Below are 22337 nucleotides of genomic sequence, written 5' to 3' on the forward strand. Positions count from 1 at the left end.
GCAAATGTGAGAGTAACAGAGCCTTTAGATCCCTACAAAATTGTTGACCAATAACCACCCACTCGTGTCTGATTTGGTGCACTTTAGCATAAGGTCTTATCGGTTTGATCTCTGTACAAAGTCCTCACTTGGTTTGTTTTTTCATGTCTACATTAAACGTAGCCAAAGCTTCTAATGAATGCAGACAGCTGTTGAAAGCCTGTGATACGTGTGTCGTTCTCTGTTTCTCAGTCTCTCTGTCACTTTCTCTTCTCCCATTCCTTTATGTGCTGGTGTGACAACTATGCTTCACATTTGAATGTTAGAAAAACTAGAGTTAATCACTGAAAAAGGAGGTTACCTCAGTTCTGATGAAGTGACAACACATGGAAATTGTAAAGACATATAAGTACCTTGGTGAAAAGTAACTTTTTTACTTAAAAAGGCCCTTTGTAGATTATGTGCTTTGCTGGGGGAGGTGTATCTCAGTGAATGACAGAAGTAAGATTTAAAAAAGAAAAAAAAAAATAAAAGTATATAATGCTTTTAAGTTACATCTAAAGACTTTGGTGATAATAGTAAATCTATTTCTCTTGGTTTCCCTCTCAGATCTACTGAGGATGATGAAGAGGAAGAGGTGGTTCACATGGGCAACGCCATCATGTCCTTCTACTCAGCCCTCATTGATCTTCTGGGACGATGCGCACCTGAAATGCATGTATGTAAACCTCTTCTCCACTCTAAAGCAGATGTGTTGAATGTTGTGAGTGTGTTGCATTCCATGTTTACCTGGCTCAGTTAGTGGCCTTAAGTTGCATACAGTCCCAGCTGTTTAACCAGAGTTTCATGGCTAATCCACTGAAATAAAACATTAGCAAAAGGAGAGAAATTCTAGTTTTTCTCTCTGCTTAATCGCAGTCTTGATTGGCTTTTACCTGTTTTTCCATGTTAGCCTGTTCTGTTTCTAAAAAGGGTCTTTACTATTCTACCTCTTGTACTTAATAAACAGATTCTGTTCGAGCAATTTTAATTTGGCTATTTTAGGTGAACAAATATAGTTTGTGCCACTCATGCATCTTACTGACATCCTTCCAGTAAAAGCTTTTAACTTGTAGATGTCTAGAGTTATTGTTATTTTGCTATAGATTTGTATTTGTTAAATTTTTTTTAAATGACTACACAATTTTTTTAATCGAATATTCAAATCATAATAAAACATTTTCTCTTGTGATTACAAATACAAATGTGGTATCGATTGAAAGTTTATAACACACACTTTCAACAGCAAAAACATAAATTTACACCACATACACTTCTGTAATTGACAGCAACTGCTGAGACCTCTAAGGTTTACATGCCTCCTGCATAAAGGCATTGTTGTTGAAGCATGTTAGTCTGCACTAACTTTTTGCTTTCATTCACACAGCTTATCAATAAGGGTAAAGGGGAGGCTCTGAGAATCCGAGCTATCCTGCGCTCTCTAGTGCCCACTGAAGACTTGGTTGGCATAATCAGTATTCCACTCAAGATGCCTGTTGCCAATAAAGGTATAGAACCTGGCTTTTGGTTGTTTTATTTGCGTTACATATAAAATCAATTGTACATGATTTTATATGATATTATACAGTATCACATGATCAGATGTACATCAGACCTGAGTTTTGTGATTTTAGGCGTCACTTTAAGTCAACTAGATGACAAAGGTCGGTTTGAAGGTTGGAGGTATCTTTATAAAAGTCTGGAAGGGAATTTCAATGAATGATTCATGTTCATAATGCATACGAGTACAAGCAAATTCTTATATGGAAAAGTTATATAATATTTTTTCACAAACATTTTATATCTCTTTTTGTAGTGCTGTGAGATTTAAAATCCACTTATGCTATATTCTTGTCTTAACATACATCGTACATATGTGCTGCAGCATTACATGGGTACACATTTACAGTGCTCAGATGTCTTTGAAAATACAGCCAGAGTGTGATTTTCTGTGGAGATTCAGTTGTCTGACTTAAATTCATCTCCTTTGAGGATGCACTTTCACACATACTCACACACACACCTCAGATGCATTGCGGGGAACATTGCAGGCTGAATTTACAGCTGAGAAGCTGTGGAAAAAAGTTCAAATCTGATGATTGCTTGTGAGTGGCTGCTCAAAGCTTTCAGTCTGAGGGAACCAGACGGATGTGCTTTCAATTAAGTTTGTCTTAATTGGAACATGGCAAGCAGTTTGTCAGCTGGATTAACTATAAAGTTTACATATTGGTATTTTAGTCAGGGAATGGTGCTATGAATTATGCAGCTAAGAGTGATGACTATGCTTGACTGTAAGGTTTGAGTTGCAGAAAATGAAAACTTGAGACAAGCTAGAGGGGACACCTAACAGGGTAACAATGAAATAATGGCAATGGTAATTATGGTTGCGGTTCTATTTCAGAGAGAGATCCGGGAAATTTGTCTGTTCTGCTGATGTTAGGTGGTTACTTTTGTATCACAAAAGCCTCTCCAGCTCTTTCCAAAGATGTTGGATGGAGCTCCACCCGCCCAGAGAAAGCTGTTCCATATACCCCTCTTGCTGATGCTTGGCGTTAGAACTTTGATCAGGCCTGAAGTTTTGGTCCGAACCTGAATACAGCCCGAAAATGTTCTGTCCGAGCATGACTTGTAACACAGCATTGCACTTCTAAATCTGACCTGTCGCTAGCCAAATTTAGCCCATGCTCAAGCCATATCATCATGTTTTGAGTCCAAAGCTGATCCATGTACAACAGAATTCTAACGGAAACTGACCCAAACCAGCCCATCACCCAAAGTGGAGAACAAGGATAGCACCATCTATTGACAATAATAGCTGTAATTTGAGCCTGGGTGAATAAATAAATATAAAACAGTAGAAAATAATAAAGTATAATAAAATAATCAACTGCCCAAAATGAAAAGGGAACGTGTTTTGCTATTTTTTTTAGTGTCAGGAGGTGATGCATTATTTCAGAAGTTTGAAAAATGCAGTTTTTGCTGTCGAAAAGCAAAGAAAAACTGGACCAGAGATGTCTTTGGACATGGTTCAAACTGAGAGAAGATTTATCTCCCAAGAATCACTGCAGCAGCAAAGACATACACAACAGAAATTCAGTCTTACTGACCAGGAAAACAGTACTAGCCACAGTTGTAGTTGGAGTTTAATGTGGCAGAGCGACATGTTTAAATTTTCAGAGTTGATTCTGAAGCAAGCATTAAACCCCACTGAAGAAGAGACACATAAGTCGATAAGCTCAGCTATGAATGAAAAAATTGATTGACCTCAGAATATTTCAGCCAGCTCTTCTATGCTAAGACAAACATCCTGTAATGTTGTCAGATGAACTGCTTCCAGAAACTAAAGCAGCATTAGCTCAGTTACAGGCAGCTCCAACCCTGACCTGAGCTTGGAGTTTCTGTTGCTCTGTCCGTGGAAGGAGGTCTGAATTTAATGCTGTTTAAAAGTCCAAACTTTAAATCCTTCTCGAAAGTGTTTTGAAGACACGTGATTTTTTTCTCAGTACAAATGCAGTTCAGATTATTTATAGCAGCAGCAGCAGCAGCTTCTTGCGTTCTCTTTCACAGCCTTTCAGCAGTGTGTGACAAGGACGTTTTTCATGCACACCATTCAGCAGCAGTATACTGGCATGCTGACTGACTCAAGATGCGTGTTAATTCCGCAGAAGTGGAAGGTCTTTATGAAGCTGTACAGCTAAATGACCTCCAATAGACCTGCATTTGGTGAGGATTTACAATGTGTAGGTATCAAAATGTATAGGTCCTCAAATAAAAAGGCTCAATATCTTTAGAGGTATGTTGCAATAAAGTCATGATTTTGTTCTGAATGTTATTTTAGAGGACTGGAAAATTGATCAAGGCTTTTTGACAGCGTGACAAGACCCCTTCAAGTTAAATTGTGCTTTAACAAAATTGAGCAGCTTTTGATTAGCAGCCCAAACATGTTCAGTCTGCATAAACTTTTCCATACTGTGCTATTTCTAACGTTGTGCAATGCAGATATAGCAAGATGTTAGGATTCATCTGTTTAAAAGTGTGAGGCCGGCTGTGAGAACCTGGACATGAAATTTGAGGACATCCAGACATGAGCAGTCAGGTCCCATTCGGTTCAAACAGATATTTCAAGCTCTGGTTGGCACTGGGCATGGTGACCTTAGGCTCATGTGCAGCTGCTCCAAAGCATCCCATTCCATTGGCAGTTTTAAATTTTTTGGAGAATACCTTTAGAATACTTCACTAAATGCAAAAATATATGCCATCTTTAAAAGAAACAATCAAATTTTGTTTATTAACTATTTTAAATTTCATGATCATTTATGATCAGTTATTAATCTCTGAAAACTGCCAAAGCCTGAGTAGACTGATAAATCAGTGTGATGATCACTTATTAATCTCAGTGTTACTGAGCTCTGCTAAAGCCTGAGTAGACTAATAAATCAATATGATGAGCAGTTATTAATCTCAGTGTTACTAAACCACTTTGAGGGATGATGGAACTAAATAGTCTCAGTTGTGGACATGTTAACTAGTGATGGCATCGGTATTGTACTGGACAGTTACACGTCATTAACTCAAAATCACATAGCTACCCAGTCAAATTTGCAAGATTTTGTTATTGACGCATGGCGAATTGTTTGCTTAGTTAATGAAATAATGTTGAGAATTTTACATTCCAAATGTATTCTAACTGTATTATGAGTACATTATCTTTTTATATATTGTAATGGAATACATTGCTGAATATGGCCATTCAGCCATCACTTCTTTGGGTAAACACATTACATTACATTACATTGCATTGGTTAACGCCTTAAATGGCCAGGGCCCACTGGCAGGCCCAAAGTTTGATTACACAGTTCTATAACATAAGAATAGCTCAACTTGTTTGCATTGAAGTCCCAGTAATTACTGAATAACATGCCTTAATATGTAATAAGCCTGGAATCTTAAGGTTTAAGTTTTATATTATAACAATAAATCAAATGAAAAGGCCTGCTGTCTTTAATGTTCCATCAGGGCACAGATCTAGCTTACAACTTTGCATTAACATTTACTCTGGGCAGCTAAACTTGTTTGCAGTTTAGCAACATGCTTCCCAGAGTAGCCACCTTGTGGTGAGATATGATTTGCTTTGCAACAATGAAAGATCAACCTTCATAGTGACTGGACATCCTGTAGAATAGAACAGAGATTCTCCATTGAGTCCTCAGGGCCCAGTTTTTGTTCTTTTGCAGCTCTTGAGACATCTGAAGCAGTCTCTGATTAGCTGGATCAGGTGTGATTGCAGATGGAGCTAAACAAATATGTGCTCTGAGCGTCTCTGGGGACTAAATTGAAAACCTCTGTTAAAGATTATTGCTTTTCTGGCCTTGTGATGCATTATCTGTACAGTAGGGTGTGTCATTGCTTTCAGGAATGGAGTAGTTCTGCTGACTGGAGTCTGATGTTCTTCTGCTGCCGTTCTGTATCCCTTCACCCTCCCATCACTCTGTAAAGCTGTTCCGAGTGTAATTCCCCTTAATGTGTTTTTATTCGCCCTGTCTTTCTGCACGAGTGGGTAAAACCCCATGAACGCACGGCTGCCTCACAATGAGAACTGACACCCGGCCAAGCTGTTCATCCGTGCTTCTCCAAGAGCGCAGGGAACCGGTTCTAATCAACACATGACACTGCTTAAATCAACACTCTGCGAGCCTGTGTTTGTATGAGTGTGTGTGAGCAGTCACATTTCTTCAATGTAGTTGAAGGAACCATCAAATTCATCCCACAATAGACTGAAATTAAATTTCTGATTGTGATTTTAACCATTATTTGTCCCAGTGAGGTTGGTGGTCCATTATGTTGCTGACTGCCCATGAAAACAAGGCAATAGAGAGATAATACACATGACTGCTGGTGTAAAAAGGTGTGGAACAAAACGTCATACAAATACAAACCCAATTCCAAATAACTACAATAGAATACATGTAAATAATAGGAAAAATGTAAATAAAAAACGAAAGAAATAATTGTTAAATCCTAACAGTACAGTACAAAGACAAAATATTTAATGTATCAGCTAATTAACTTTATTGCTTTTTGTACTTATCCACTTATTCTCAATTTGAGGTCTGCAACATGTTCCAAAAAGTTGTGACTGAGCATGTTTACCATTGTGTTACATCAGTTAGTTAGATGTTGGATATTGGTGATTTGTGGTCGACGCGCTGGTAAAATTCTTGAATCTTACTCAGGGACAGGAAAGTGAAACCTTTTCCAGATAGGTAAAAAAGGTGTGCCATATTTCATAAAATCCTACAGCAGGGCCTAAAGTAAATCAGATACGTAGCATAAGTGTAGATACATAGATACGTAGATAAGGGTAGCATGATGAAGTGCGTCCTTCATCCCAAGAGAATGAGTTTGGCGACAAGCGACTTCCAATTTAGCACAATAAGGTGTCTGGCCAAAATGGTGAGAAATTCCACAAAATTGGTCTTAAGATTTGGTATTGCTTCCGCAAGGAGAATTCCAAACAGTGCTGTAACTGCATTAGGTTTGCATTGCATATTCAAAACCTCTGATCTTGTCAAACAAATAAAAAAAACATTAGTGAATGTCAGAATCTTTGTGAAAACTGCATAACTGGGTTTTTAAGAATAAATTTCTTTCTAAGAACAATTGCTGAAAGAAGCCCATTGTTCTTAAACTGTTAGACTGTTCATTCTAAACTACTTTTTGCAAACTGGTGTCCAGGGATGGGGGAGTAGCTAAGTAGTGTGCTACTTTTTGTAGCTAACTACAAATTTTTGTAGCTAATAGCTGTAGCCGCTACAGTTATGAAATGTAGCTAATAGCTATAGCACCTACAAATTTTGTGTAGCTGTAGCGATAATTTTCGCTGCAATTTCGCTATAGGCTTCAGACAATCTGCGCAAAATATGAACCACAGAACGTGGTCGTTAACTGGGCTGGTGCCCATTGTGCAATCCTGGCTGAGCTGTGGACAGTTCGAGCAAACGGGCATGCGCTGATCACCCCTTACTGGTAGGCTTAGCTCAGGGGTTGCACCGAAATGTTAAGAAGTGCCATTTTGTCCCTTCAACAAAAATGAAACCACCTGGGAGCCACAACATTTTATGTCCGTTTTACCATCTTGGCTGTAAATGTGTCTCAGTATGTGTATAAAAATATAATATAAACACAAACACTTACTTTGCTCTGCTTTAACCTTTAGCTTAGTTATAGCCGCTTTTCTCGCATCTCAGGAAGCTTCTTTGCGAGTTTCTTGTAAAATGTCTCTCAATGTTCGACTTTTTATGAGGCTGAATCAGCTTCTCATTCTCCTGCTTCTCGTTCAGTTCTGTAAAATTCTAGTTGTGCTGTGCAGCAGTGGAGAGATTATTCAGCTGCGCAGGCCTGATTCTCACCCCAAACAGAGCCGGGGTTACTGATGAGAATTTTGAGGCTAAAGTGTTACTGAAGTTTAATAAGGGACTCTGAATGTCATGTCTGTATCTTGCTGAAATGTTTAAATTGGAGCAGTTTTATTTCAGCAGTTGACAATGCTTTGCACTAAATTGTTTGGTTTGTATCTGATTAATTTTGTTGATTTTTGTTAGGAAAATCTGGAATGATTGACTTTGCCTTTACGTCGTCTAAATTTTTGTTAAAGTTTTGTTAATTTTTTTTTAAAGTTTGATTGTTGGTTACACTTAAACCTTCAGGTGATCTTTTAGTATATTTGCAGCTTTTCATTTGTCTTGTTCACACTTTCACTTGGGCTTGTTTGGTGTGTCAGGTGGAGATTCACAAACATTCTGACAATTGAATTTAAAGTAGCTAAAAAGTAGTCCACTACTTTTTCTGGAAAAGTAGCTAAATTGTAGCTAGCTACAACTTTTGGGAAAGTAGCTACAAAGTAGCTAAGTGCTCCTTTTATACCCAATCATGATGGCATCATATGTTACCTATTTACCTGTTTACCTGTGGAAAGTTCTAAAACTGATGTTTTTGATCTTTCCACAAACTTCCCAGTCTTACACTGCCCATGTCCCAAATATGGAATTAGCTTATATTTGCACAAGTTATTAAAGTGGATGAGGTTAAATATTAAATATTAAAGTAAAATATTCAATTATGGGGTTTCTCAACCACTGCAACGTGGGTCATAAGTGACCTCTGCTGGTCCTCGAGCCTGTACTGGCACTCTATGCCATTAAAATCAGTGAAAAACTAAAGGACTTATTAATAAGAAAGACATACATTGCCTCTAGAAACAAAATACATATACATAGTATGCTCTATTTTACAGTATATAGTTCAGGAAGGGATACAGAAATGTCTTAAACCTTACTTTCATGTCAGGATACTTCTGGACATACAGTGTAAATGCAACTTCAGTGGTGCACTTGAAGAAGTTCTTCTTGCTGAACTTTGTTGGGTAGAGCTGGCTTATCATCAGGAGCTGTTTTTGAACATTTGGGGACCTTAAGCGACATCTCTTTTGGGGTGCCCACACTCAACTCAGCCTAATCATATTCTTTTCTGTCCAAGAATTAATACGTAATTAATTTTGATAAAGAAACAATACAAGAAAATCTCTGGAGTAATTGCACTTTTTGACCAATAATATTAAATTACTGTATTAAAATTATTTAAACAAAAAAAAGTTAGGATGCTAATTAGGATGCTAATTGCAAGGGTACCGTTTGAGGTACATTAACTTCAGAGCAGTAAACTTAAGTAAAGATGTGACTGTTCTTTCTTTCTCTCTCTCTCTCTCAGATGGTAGTGTGACTGAGCCTGACATGTCTGCCTGTTTCTGCCCTGATCACAAGTCACCCATGGTGCTGTTTCTGGACCGAGTTTATGGCATAGAGGACCAGAGCTTCCTCCTGCATCTGCTGGAGGTGGGCTTCCTGCCTGACCTGCGGGCTGCCGCCTCCATGGACACGGTGAGCCTTCTGAGGGAGCACAACCACATTTACCCTCATCTGCTAGTCTCAGTGTGATTTATACAGCATGATAATAAGCCCCATGCCTGAAGGGCCCTATTTCTGCAACACTGACTCACTTGCTGTGCCCTGTGGCAACCCATTATTTCCTTTTTTCAAAACATGTGCAAAATTTGTTTTAAGTGTTGTAATTTGTTTACAGGAATTTGATTCCTGTAACTCTAGAAAATGCTAAAATCAACATGATGAACATATGATGACAGTAGTAGACCTTCCATTCACATCCTCGGAAGACATGTCCTTCACCAAGTTTGACTGAGTTGTTCTTGAATATTTTTTCTACGTGCTCATAATCATCAGACTCATCTGGGAGGGAGCACAACTGACATTACAAACTGTTCTTCGGCATGTTGGGTGCAATTATACATTTCCACCAATTATCTAAATCTCAAATAGTATATTCACAAATTATTACAAACATTAAGTTTTCAAATGATCAGAAATACAACAATGTAGAGCAGCAATCCATTCTGAGAATTTGGTGATGACCCCTTAAAGACAGTTTTTTTAGATTATGTTCTTCACATATCAAATAAATGCAATGACGGTGTTCAGAAATCACTTTGTCAAACGAGAAGAGCAGATTAAACAGGATAAATGTTCAGTCTTAAAAGTTTAATATTTACTGAACCACTGAATTTGCTCTGATAAGAAGTTGGTGCTGTGAGACTCTTGCAGTCGTTTCTCTGGCCTCTCCTCTCCTGAATATGTATTATAGTGTCCATGCTTTGTTTTATGTCTACTGACATTAAATTCATTACAGTATTTTGAAATGAGGCACATGCATTTGCCATGAATCTTGATGAAAATGCGTTCAAATTTTTATCTCGCCAAAATCACCAGTTCTCAATGTCAGGTTTGTGCTTTATGGTTGTAGTCTTGACTAAACTAAATGCCACCATCAGGTGAAAAAAAACTGCAGTGTATTTGCTACAACTTGTAACACACTCTAAAACAGAAGCCACTGGCCAATTAATTCTGTCCGTGGGCCACATTTAGCTGTGGGGCTGAACTTTGGACACCCTTACTGTAGAGGACGTGTTAAATTCTTTTCACTTAGAAAACTAACAAAGCACGTCATTTGACCAGGGGCTCTCAAACAGCTGTACATGCTAACTTGTGAATTCTGGCATTGTACATCATGTTCTTGTTAACGACATTTCCTGTTTTCCACTGAAGATCATTGTAGTCTAAAATTGAGTTTGTGATAGGAGAGACTTGACATTTTGTCATTTGAGGTTTCACAATTGAGCCCCCCGTGGTGATTCCCTGTGGAGTTGTTGCGCCTGATGAGGTCTAGAATAGCTGTGTCTCGGCTTGTTTTGGCCATCTCTTACGCAAGCCTCCACCGCTCATGGTTAGCGTTAACGTGCTATAAGCTAAGAATAGCTCCGGATCCTGCAGCTGCCATGATTTCCAGACGAGGAGCAGCACTTTGATGCCAGCTGAAGAGCACTAAAGATCACGTAGTCAGACTTAGTCAGGCAGTTATCGAATAAAAGTCTGGTGGCTTCCCACGCAACAGGAGAAGCGAATTGAAAATGTGATCTGACGTGCAACCAAGTCTGTGTGTGTGTGTGTGTGTGTGTGTGTGTGTGTGTGTGTGTGTGTGTGTCTGAACTTTTCTGCCTCTCTAATCTTGTGGTGCTCTCTGACATGCAAGTGGCTTTTTAAAGATAAATGTTGCTTTATGGATCTTGTAAAGCTCATGTTGGGGCTCAAAATATTAGCCTTAACAGAGTAAGGTCAACACACTGGGTTTGCCCTGCAAATTAGCAGGCTAACGCTGTAGAGCTGCAGAGATATGTAGTTGCTTGATCACAGATAATGTGGCTTTTCAGATTCCTTTAAATTTAACATTAAAAACCCTGTAGAAACCCACCACTTTGCTTCAGTCTGTATACAGTATCCATTCTTTCTAGGTCTTCATTCTGACACAGTGTGCTAATTTTCACTTGGGTTCCCTTCCCTGAATAAAGAAGGATCTTGTTTAACTCTTTTTCATAGCAACCATTAAATGCTTTTGAGACCCCTTAGTTTTTAAACTATGCATTTATATATATATATCCTTGGTGCAGCCTGTAGGCAGTATCTATTCTTCTACTTTCTTGTTCCACATGAGGAAAAAAAAAGGTTGACAAAAAAAGGATTTTTCAAAACTTAAAAATGATTAAAAATTACAGAGAAAATGGGACTCATAACAACCATGCAAGTAGACCACCAACACTGTCACCATCAGATAAATAGTACTTAAAACTTTCATTTTTAGGAGAAAATCAAGCTCCACTCTTACTTCACATCTGAAAAATCCACAAGTGTTTCTGTCCATCCTTCCACTGTGAGGAGATGACTCAGTTTCTGTGCTGTCAGAACTAAGTGCTCTATAATTATTTCAGTGTTAGAAATATTTACCTTCTGCACCTTTTTCTATATGGATCACGTTGTCCTCTGTATTTCTAACCTATTTCTAAATCAATGGTATGAAAATATTGGAAAGTTAGAAAGCATACAGAGATAATTCTGTTAATCTCTAGTTCTCCCATCAATTTCCCCAAAACTGTAGGTTCAGATTTCTCCTTTTGAAACATCAGACATTTACAGAGCTTGGAATAAGTATAAAAATGCTTTTTTTTTTTGAGATTGAGATTGAGTTTGAATGTCATAAAAAGACAATTAAGGGTGGTTTATAACTTCTTTTATTTCATAATAACAAAGCATTACTAATACTAATTATAGCAATAATGATCCTTTATCTGCAGATATCCTCCTACATCCCTTGAACCATCTGCTGAACACACCCGTCTTCTTGTTCTTCCCTTTCTTTTCTTTTCCACTGCATCTATACACGGAGCTACTCTGGCTCTCTCTGGCACTTTCATTGTTCTTCCTGTTCTCTTTAATTGTCCACTCCTTTCTCCTCCACTCCTCCAAGGTTCTCTCCCTCCATCTGAAACAGTTTTTTATTTTAATGACACCTCTAAAATGCAAATCATGTCCAATGCAAAAAATGTCTGAATGTACTTAAGTCATTAGTCAACAAAATAAATGCTCAGATTATTTTTCTTAAATGGTGTCGTGTTTGAATGTCAGGCTTCATTTGGCTAAGAACTTGTTTATTTATTGATAATAAGTTTCTCATTAATTTCCTAATAATCGTGATTCTTACTTGCTCTCACTTCCTCAACCTCTCTCCTCCTACACCTCACTTCTTCCATCATTTGCTGAGCACACTCTTCCTCTTTTTCTTCTCTTTCTTCTCTTTTCCACTGCACACTTGGAACTTCTGTTCTGGTTCTGCTGGTCTTCTCCTGCTCTGAGGTTCATTCTTTCAGAGCTCTCTCCATCCTCTTTCATCCTCCTCTCTTTTCTCGTCAGCTCCTCACAGGTTCTCTCCCTCAATGCCGCCAGCATTCGTCTCCATCATTCCTCAGCTTCTGCCTCAACCTCAGCAAACACCTTTACAAACTTCGCCTCCAGCTGCAGTTGGTGTAAAGACTTGTTCCTCACCAGCTTCTGTTACTCCACCTCTGTCTGACTCTCCATCCTCATCACCTCTTTCTCTCTCTCCCACTCTCGCAGTCTCGCCTGCTCCCTCTCTTTGAACTCCCTCTCCATCTTTTCTTTCTGTACCTCCAGCTTTTCATCCACCTCTCTCCTCAGCTCCTCTATCTCCCTCATCCATGCTTCATGGCTGTCTTGGTGGAGCTTCAGCTGTTTTTTGTCCTCATTTCTCTCAGTCCTCATCCACCAGATCATTCTCCTCAGCTCCAACTTCTCAGCCTCCTCCTCCTGCGTATATTGCGCCAACCATTTCTTCTCTTTCATCCGCTCCTCCTCCATCTTCCCCCTCTCTTCCTCCATCTGTTTCCTCTCCTCCATCGTGATCCTACTCTTCTTTTTTTAAGTTCCTTCTGTTTCTCCTCTGCCTTCTTTATATATTCAGCCATCTCCTTTCTCTCTTCCGCTCTTTCTCTCTCCATCCTCTCCCTGTATTCCTTCATCTCCTCTCTCTCTTTCTCTCTCTCTCTCCATCTGCAGCCTCTTTTTCCGTTCCCTCATCTCCTTTCTCTCTCTTTCTCTCTCCTTCTCCATTCTCTTCCTGGCTTTCTCCATCTCACAGATCTTTTTCTCCATCTCCTTCAACCTCTCCTCCAGCGCTTTTTGTTCTTTCCTCTAGATTTTCTCATCTTTCTTTCGCCTCTCGTCCTCCCTCCTCAGGTTCTTCATCTCCTCCATCAACGTCTCTGTCTCTCTGAGGTGTTCCTCTTTCATCAGCATTATCTCATTCCTCACCTCCCTCATGGAGTCTGCATTTGTTCTCAGCTTCTCAATGTCCTCCATCCAAGAGTCTTTCTCCTTCATCATCTTTCTCTCGCTCTCTCTCTATCAGTCTTTGAGAATGTCTTTGGACTGGAGTTCAATTTCAGTCCTGTTAAATTCTCTCTCTTTCAGCAGTTTTGTGATGACCCATGTCTTCACCTCTTTAATTTGATTTTCAATCAGCATCTTATCTTGTGACATCACTGGGAAAAGAAACCGATTTCATTATTTAGAAAAGAAACTTTTTGCCCGTGCTGATTCTTTTTCCTTTTACAGTAGAAAGCAAATTGTTTTGCTGTTGTAATTGATTTTTTTTAATGGCTTTAATCTCCACAAACCTCTTGTGCTCTGCTCGACACAGAAATTCCAGCTCAGCACACGCTCTATATGTACACAAGTGTCATCCATTGTGATGTCATGAAGTTCTGTCTCCCTTAGTTACTGTTGCTATCCCAGTCAAACTTCCAAATTCTAGCCACCTGCTAGTATCTGTAGCACTGTAGGGCTGACAGACTGAAATATTGACAAGTAATGACAAAACATAAAAATGTGCCAATTATTTAAGGCCAGTAAATCAGAGTTTTACTGGCCCTTTGTATATTTTTACTGGTCTGGGGAATAAAAAAGATAAAACACTTTTCCATTAAATATTTTTCCATTTCCATTTTTTATTTTTTATTATTATTATTTTTGTTATTAATTGTATATATACTGTAACGATTTGTCCAAATAACAAAGAACTGTCTCGTTTTCTTCTTAGAAATGTTTATGCTGGGGTGATTTATATTCGTTTAGACAAGGACTTTTATTTTGAAGGGCACTAATACAGGTAGAGTGGTGGGGGGAGGCTAGGTGTGTTTTTAGCTTTTAGCTAGGGGAGGCTGTGTTTTTAGCCTAGCAAGTTAACAGATTGGTCAATGGGAGTCAACAGTGAGTGCGCGCCTGTTCTTTTGGTCTTGCTGTGTTCTCTGGCGAATTATTCAATAAGGCTGAGTTAGACGACTCGGGTTATGGTCCATAAGTTTCTCCTGACAACCCTGAATGTCACAGCGTTAGTACATGCGGTGAGAACAGTGGATCTTACCATGAAGGCTACTTCTTTGTGCGCTCGTAGTTCAATGTCAGTTCAGTGTTTTTGCAGTTAGGGGCAGAAAACACAGAAAAAGAAGGCTTTGTGTTGAATTTCTTCACAGTTGCAACAGTACTGCAAGCTTTCATTTCATTTGTTTCTTATCAGATATTTATGCCCCCTCTTTTTATTTATCTCAATAGCTGCCTTCCTTGCCTCTCACTCACTGTTCAAACACCTCAAACTTCAGCTACATGGCTGATCGGGGGTCAGGAGTTATGACGCTGCTGTAGTTCTTAAACCTTATAGACCACTGTAGTTGTGCGTCATTCTGAAGTATATGTTATGCCCATAGGAACTCCGGGTTTAAGATTGTGTTCTCTATGATCAGAATGAATGGGGTTTGAATGGGGGTTGAAAAATCGCACCCTGTGGTAGAGTGAAAAGCCTAAAATCCCTGCTTTTTGAGGAATGTTGTTGTCAAACTCTTGGGATATTGGCTGATGCATTTTTTTGTCAAAATGGCAGCCTGTGAATGTGTGGTTTCAAACCCGTTAGATTAAATTTAGCCCCTAAAAGTCAAAGACATTTGAACCATATGCAGTCAGATGAAGGGCCAGTCAATGTAATGCACAAAGTTCATCATAGGAATGCTTCATGTGTTATTCAGGATTGCTTTGGTCTAAGCAGAAAGGCCTTTCACTAGTATCCCATGTTCCACGTTTGAAACCTTATTCTAGCATCTGTAGAACAGTGTCATAAACAGTTGTCGCAGATAGCTGCCTTGTTTCAACTGCAGTCCTCTTCAGTTCTGCATTAATGTTTGGCAAAAGTATATTTCACATTTGCCATTTACATTGGAAAACGAGACTGGTAGAAGTACACAAAACCTAAAGTTCAAGTTTAAGAGGATTTATTGTCATTTCAGCTATATAAAAGTACACAGTGGTCCTCCAGGATCATGCTGCAACACAAAAAACATGAGTGCAAAACAATACAATATACACAGTGGAAACAATACAGTGCAATAAGTATTAAATACTTATCATCAATACAAAAAGGTATTACCAATGGACACAGTACTCAAGTAAAAGTACAGTTTCAATTTTTTTACACAGTTAAAATACAAGAGTATAAATGCTTACATTTAGCCAATGAAGAATAAAATTTGCCTAGTGAAATAAAGAAATTTCCAGATAAATATATTACATACATGGATCAGTCAACTGAATTGGTTCAAAGTCAGACTAATATCCTTCTGCTTTAAATATCCCTATACCTTAATTATGCCTATGATTGAACATTCCATTTACTCACGAACATAACAATCACAATACTACTAAAACTTTACCAATTGTTTCGGTAGTGACAATTTTAGCTACATTTGAGCATAACTCAAAAACACTAGCTAGTACATGACTAGCAAACACAGCTTTGAACAGTTGTACACATAAAATGCACACAAATATTTTTCATTAAGACATCAAAAAAGGTTTACTTAATCGCAGAAAATATGTGTTTCAGTAGAGACAATTCTTAATGTTACACACTGTTTTTCAGACTATTTTTCAGGGGCACATTTACTTCAAAACAACGAGATCTAACTGCTCACCATGTGACCATGGTGACCATGGACCACCAGGAATGCAGTCTCACATCCTGCTCTAAAATGCAGAGGTGTGGCTAAAATAAGGCTCCACCTATGGACTAAAACTCTGGGTTTCGGTAGTGACATGAAAGCATGGGACAGCAATTCTAAAAGGTTTTTATTTAAACATTAAACTAATAATAAAAGAAATTTACAAAGAGTGGTTGGGATTGGCACCTCCCAATAGAAAAAACTATAAATGATGATTTTGTATATATTTAGCTTACTACTATCTTAATTAATGCCTTGGATTTAAATAGATCATAACATAATCATGTGTAAGATCTGAATACTTGTTTTTTTTAAAAAAAACGTTCCATATTCATCTCTACATGACCATTTTCAGTCCCTCTTTATCCGTAATTAAACAGGCTGTTGCTGTTACTGTGTCCTTAAGACATATAAGCTCTATTGTGATTGTCATGTATTGGGCCTCATTCAAAAAGTAATCTAGTTGCTCTGGGTCGGAAAAGATGTGTAGCTGTCAAGAAGCCTTTATTAAGAAAAGAAAATATACCAAAAAGGAGATTTGCAAATGAAATAAAGAAACTGCTGGTGTTCTCAGAACAATGGACTGACCACCCCGGAGTTCAGACCTCAACATTATTGAATGTGCTTAGAATTTCTTGGATCATGATAAGCAGATATGCAACCAATTTCTGAAGACTGTAGGTATAGGAAAATTTCCTGGCTGATTTCTTTGAAAAATGTAAAGCAAGTCCCCTGAAAAGATTGGAAGCTATATTAGAGTCAGAGAGTGGACACATTAAAATACTGAAAAAAAAAATAACTTGTACTTAGCAGCTGTTTAGACTGGCAATCGAACAAGTGAAGTGTAGTCTCTGTTTTGCACAGTACTATATATTAACTTTGCAGCTCCAGTGCAAAACTGAAGAAGTAAACAACAGTCACGGGACGTATATGAGTTACAGTTGAGAAAAGGGGAAAGTTGTGCAAGTTAGATTTTTCCCCCACAGTGTTTCTTCTTTTCTTTCTAACTTCTGACTAATCTCTCTATAGGATGCACTGAGGACCACTGAGACAGCTCTGGCTATGAATCGGTACATCGGTTCAGCCATGTTGCCACTTTTGACCCGCTGCGCCACTCACTTTGCCAATACAGAGCACCACGCAGCGCTCATCGACTCTACCCTCCACACTATCTACCGGCTGTCCAAGGGGTCCTCACTCACCAAGGCCCAGAGAGATGCCATCGAGGAGTGCCTGCTGGCTGTCTGCAAGTGAGATCATTAGTGTTTTACACTTTGGAGGCAGCTTTGGTTTTTTTTTTTGTTTGTTTTTTTTTTCTATTTGGTGACTATGATGAGTTTAAGAAGGTTTGCCATGTTTTGATGGCTTAGTTACACAGTAGTGCTGTGTGGGTTTCTCTACAGGTACTTGAGGCCCTCAATGCTTCAGCAGTTGTTGCGTCGGCTGGTGTTTGATGTGCCTTTGCTGTCTGAGTATTGTAAGATGCCTCTCAAGGTAATCTACCACATGATGGAACAGTCGTTTTTTTAAGTGTATAAAGTTATTCTAATACGCCAGTCCTGTGCAGGTTCACATGTTCCAAATAGCTATTAGTCGTTGTTGTTTTTACATCCTAATAGAAAGCTAGGGAGATACATCAACCAAGAAGCAGCAAAGAAAACAAACAGATGTGCCCAGAATGATGACCAGATCTGAAGATTATTCTGCTGTCAGCTCCATAATTATTGGCCAGATGGATTACAAAAAGGTCATGAAACAAGTCTTAATTAGCTCAGCCTCACCTTGAAAATATGAAAGAAATCCAGTCCTTAATTTAAACATATTTAGAATAGGACAGCAAGACCACTATTCAAAAATGGTGTTTTTCTCTAAAAAAACATGGCAGTTATTGCACCACTAGAAATGTCTCAGACACCTATCGTTTAAGTCATAAGTTTACATACACTTAGCTTGAAGTCATTAAAACTCGTATTTATCCCCTCCACAGATTACATGTCAACAAACTATAGTTTTAGCATGTTGCTTAGGATATCTACTTTGTACATGACACAAGAAATGTTGCCAACAAATATTTACAAGCAGAATATTTCACTTATAATTAACTATATCAGAATTCCAGTGGGTCAGAAGTTTACATACACCAAGTTGCCTGTGCACTTAAATAGCTTGGAAAATTCCAGAAAATGATATCATGGCTTTAGAAGCTTCTGATATGCTAATTTACATAATTTGAGTTAATTGAAGGTGAACCTGTGGCAGTATTTTGAGTATTTGTCTTTGCTTGATCTCATCAAAATAAATCAAAATAAATCAGCCAAGACATCAGAAAAAGAATTCTGGACCTCCACAAGTCTGGTACATCCTTGGGAGCAATTTCCAAACCCCTGAAGGTACCACGTTCATCTGTTCAAACAATAATATGGAAGTTTACATCATGGGACCACGCAGCCATCATACCATTCAGGAAGGAGACACATTCTGTCTCCTAGAGATGAACGTTCTTTGGTGTGAAAATACAAATCAATCAAAGAACAACAGCAAATAACTTTGTAAAGATGCTGCAAAAAGCAGGTACAAAAGTATCTGTATCAACAGTAAAATGTGTACTATATTGACATGACCTTAAAGCCCGCTCAGAGAGGAAGAAGCCACTGCTCCAAAACCACCATAAAAAAGCCAGCTTACAGTTTGCAGCTGCATGTAAGGACAAAGATCTTACGTTTTGTAAGATGTCCTCTGGTCTCATGAAACAAAAACGGAACCGTTTGGCCATAATGACCATTGTTATTTATGGAAGGAAAAGGGGGAGGCTTGCAAGCCCAAGAACACTATCCTAACCGTGAAGCATGGGGGGTCACCAGCGTCATGTTGTCGGGGTGCTTTGCTGCAGGAGAGACTGGCGCACGATATATGGCATCATGAGGAAGGAAAATTGTGTGGAGATGTTGAAGCAACATCTCAAAACATAAGCTAGAAAGTTAAAGCTTGGGTGCAAATGGGTCTTCCAAATGGACAATGACCCCAAGCATACTTAAAAAGTTGTGGCAAAATGGCTTAAGGACAACAACTTGAAGGGTATGGAGTGGCCCTCACAAAACCCTGACCTCAGTCCCATAGAAAATGTATGAGCAGAACTGAAAAAGCATGTGTGAGCAGGGAGGTCTGCAGACCCTGCTCGATTTTACCAGTTCTGTCAGAAGGAATGGGCCAAAATTCCAGCAACTTATTGTGAGAAGCTTGTGGAAGGCTACCCGAAACTGAGAAAGTTGGGCAGAATTGATTAAAGGAATAGTTTGATAACAGTTTATTGTATTCATGTTCTGTATTTAATATACTATTAGTATGTTTCAGAGAAACTAAACACATACTGCCCAGATAAACAGCTTTTTAATTCTAATTTTCTCACACACCTAAAACTTAGGCACTGTTTATTTTACTATTTGTCACAGTTTAGGAATTGGTCATCCATGACGTCCTGTTCCACTGGGGTATAAATATAAGGTGAAACAAAGGCCAGATTTCCTTTTTTCAGCTACATGGTAGGAGGTTCTATGTTGGCAAATGAGGTTGTACAAAGTACTAAATGCAAAGGTGCCGAATAAGTAACAGTGGTTTGTTTTTAGACTAAATGTACTTAATTAAAGGTTCTATTAAGTTTAGTGTGAGATTGAGCCAATGAATCAGATATTTTTTGCACATCTTTAGCAAGGGTGCCAATAAATATTGAGCTGACCGTAAAATGTCTGAGAAAGCTGTTGCATGAAGAATTCTGTTCTAATTATCATATAATGAATATTCAGAATGCCTGGTATTGCAAAGGTAGTGATGAAAAATGATCGAAATAGTAACAACATTAATAATTATAATAATAATCAAATAAAAGCTTTACAATTAAAAATTTGCTTACTTACTACTACTTACAACTAATAATATGTGATTAAATGAAAGATTGTTCTTCTACATAACAAAAGACTGCATTTATCCACAGCTTTTGACTAACCACTATGAGCAGAACTGGAAGTATTACTGCCTGCCCTCTGGTTGGGGCAGTTATGGGATGGCCTCTGAGGAAGAGCTGCTGCTCACTAAGAAGATTTTCTGGGGGATCTTTGATTCACTCTCGCAAAAGGTAAAACTCCAGTGCCTGTCTGGGTTCCTTTTTTTAAGTCTTGGTTCCTCTTAAGCCTTCTTCCTCTTGCTCTTAGAGGGTTTTTCCTTGCCAGTGATACCATTGGCTTGGTCATTTGGGGCTTGGACCCAAAATTCTGTAAAGCTACTTTGTGACCTTACTCATTTTGAGAAAGTGCTATATAAACAAATCCTGAATTGAATTATAAGTTGTCTATATAGCAATACTTTTGAATTGAAAGAAATGACTGAAAAAAATGCTAAAATACAATTTGCATTCAGATTTGAGTAATTTAAAGTGTCAGCACTTTCTTGGTCTTAAAGGTCATAGAAAAGCTGGTAAACAAAGCCTTCACACTTCTCACCTTCTGCGAGAGAAAACAAGAGGCTATGTTAAAATCAATTACTTTAAAAATAAGGATTTTATTCATTGATTCCACCCTCTTCCCTTTGGTGAGGCCTAAATTGCCTTTTCTCACGCTTTTAGCTCAGGCTATTATTCAAGGTCACCTGTTATTTTTCTGATATATTACATTTTGTTTACCAAGAGCTTTAAATCCAAAAGGCCAAACCAGAACAATCACTGTTTCAGCTAATAACATTATACCTGTTTTGTACTTTAATGGTCATTTTTTAAAACATCTGGACACCTCTATGTTTTTGTGTGTGTTGTGTAGAAGTATGAGCAGGAGCTGTTTAAGATGGCCATGCCGTGTCTGAGTGCTATAGCTGGAGCTTTGCCGCCAGACTATGTGGACTCGTCTCTCAGCACCACACTGGAGAAGCCTGTCTCGGTGGATGCTCAGGGCAACTTCGACCCCCGACCCATCAGCACCACCAAGTGAGAGAGAGAGAGAGGAAAAGAGTGTGGGTGCATTTGTATGCATATATGGCCAAAAGTATGTGGACATCTGACCATCACACCTATATGAGCTTGTTGGACATCCCATTCTAAAACCTTGGGCATCAATATGGTGTTGCCCCACTTTGTGGCTATAACAGCCTCCACTCTTCTGGGAACGCTTTCCACAAGATTCTGGAGTGTGTGTGTGGGAATTTGTTCCCATTCAGTCAAAAGAGAATTTGTGAGGTCAGATACTGATGCTGGATGAGAGGGCCTGGCTCACAATCGACATCCCAGTTCATCCCAAAGGTGTTCAGTGGGGTTGAGGTCAGGGCTCTGTGCAGGCCACTGGAGTTCCTCCATACCAAACTCATCAAAGCGTGTCTTTATGGAGCTTAGTGCACAGAGGCACAGTCAGGCTGGAACAGTTTTCTCAAACTATTGCCCCAAAATTGGAATTTCCTGCTAGAAATGAAGGTGTGGATAAGTTTCTCCATGTCTGCTTCATTCAGAATATCTCTAATCTTGCTGGTGTTCTTAAGGTGATAAAAAGCTGATTTAGTGACTGCTTTGACATGAATGCTGAAACTGAGATCTGAGTCCATTAGTACACCAAGGTTACATGCTAGTTCTTTAGATTTTAGGGCTCTCGAGTCCAGAGAGACAGCTAGTCTGTGCCTCTCATTGCTATTCCTGAATAAAAGAATCTCATCAGATAGTGATGTGCCCAAAAAAAGGGATAATGATCTGGGACCCTTTTTTTCTATAGCTTTACACCTCTCCAGCCAATGTTTGGCATTGCTCAGAGTGATCTTAGGCTTGTGTGCAGCTACTCAGCCATGGACACTCATTTCATGAAGCTCTTAGAACAGTTCTTATGCTGATGTTGATTCTAGGGGCAGTTTGTTGCCCCTAGACCTTGATCTAGCAGGTCTAACAGGGCAGAAATTTCACAAACTGGTTGTGGCAAAGGTAGCATCCTATGCCAGTGGCATGTTAAAAGGTACTGAGCTCCTCAGTACAACTTACTCTGGTGCCATTGTTTGTCTGTGGAGATTTCATGACTATGTGCTTGATTTTTTACACCTGTTAGCAATAAGTGTGGTGGATGCAGCTGAATTGAATAATCAGGAGGGCTGTCCACATACTTTTGGCCACATGGTGTATGTGTGAGCATGTGTCTGTGTTGTATTCTGGGTTGTATGATGTTTGACCAAGTGTGATTGCAATTAGCGATATCTCAATTTAATTTTTGTCTCTTGTCCTGATCTGTATAATTTAATGTAGAGTATTTGCCAGTACCAATTGTTATCTGATATTTGT

The 22337-nt window shown here is 38.8% G+C and overlaps 1 protein-coding gene across 1 annotated transcript in view; it reads left to right on the top strand.

Annotated features, from left to right (window-relative positions):
- LOC118823245 (ryanodine receptor 3) overlaps positions 1 to 22337 on the top strand; it is a 282056-nt gene that overhangs the window by 182104 nt on the left and 77615 nt on the right. Inside the window, exons 46-52 of the mRNA XM_036592700.1 lie at positions 589 to 697; positions 1406 to 1526; positions 8785 to 8954; positions 17072 to 17292; positions 17446 to 17536; positions 20031 to 20171; positions 20848 to 21011. Coding sequence (XP_036448593.1) covers positions 589 to 697; positions 1406 to 1526; positions 8785 to 8954; positions 17072 to 17292; positions 17446 to 17536; positions 20031 to 20171; positions 20848 to 21011 — 1017 coding nt within the window. The remainder of the gene's footprint in view (positions 1 to 588; positions 698 to 1405; positions 1527 to 8784; positions 8955 to 17071; positions 17293 to 17445; positions 17537 to 20030; positions 20172 to 20847; positions 21012 to 22337) is intronic.

The sequence above is a fragment of the Colossoma macropomum genome, unplaced genomic scaffold (assembly GCF_904425465.1).
Source record: "Colossoma macropomum unplaced genomic scaffold, Colossoma_macropomum, whole genome shotgun sequence".
In the NCBI taxonomy this organism is placed as follows: domain Eukaryota; kingdom Metazoa; phylum Chordata; class Actinopteri; order Characiformes; family Serrasalmidae; genus Colossoma; species Colossoma macropomum.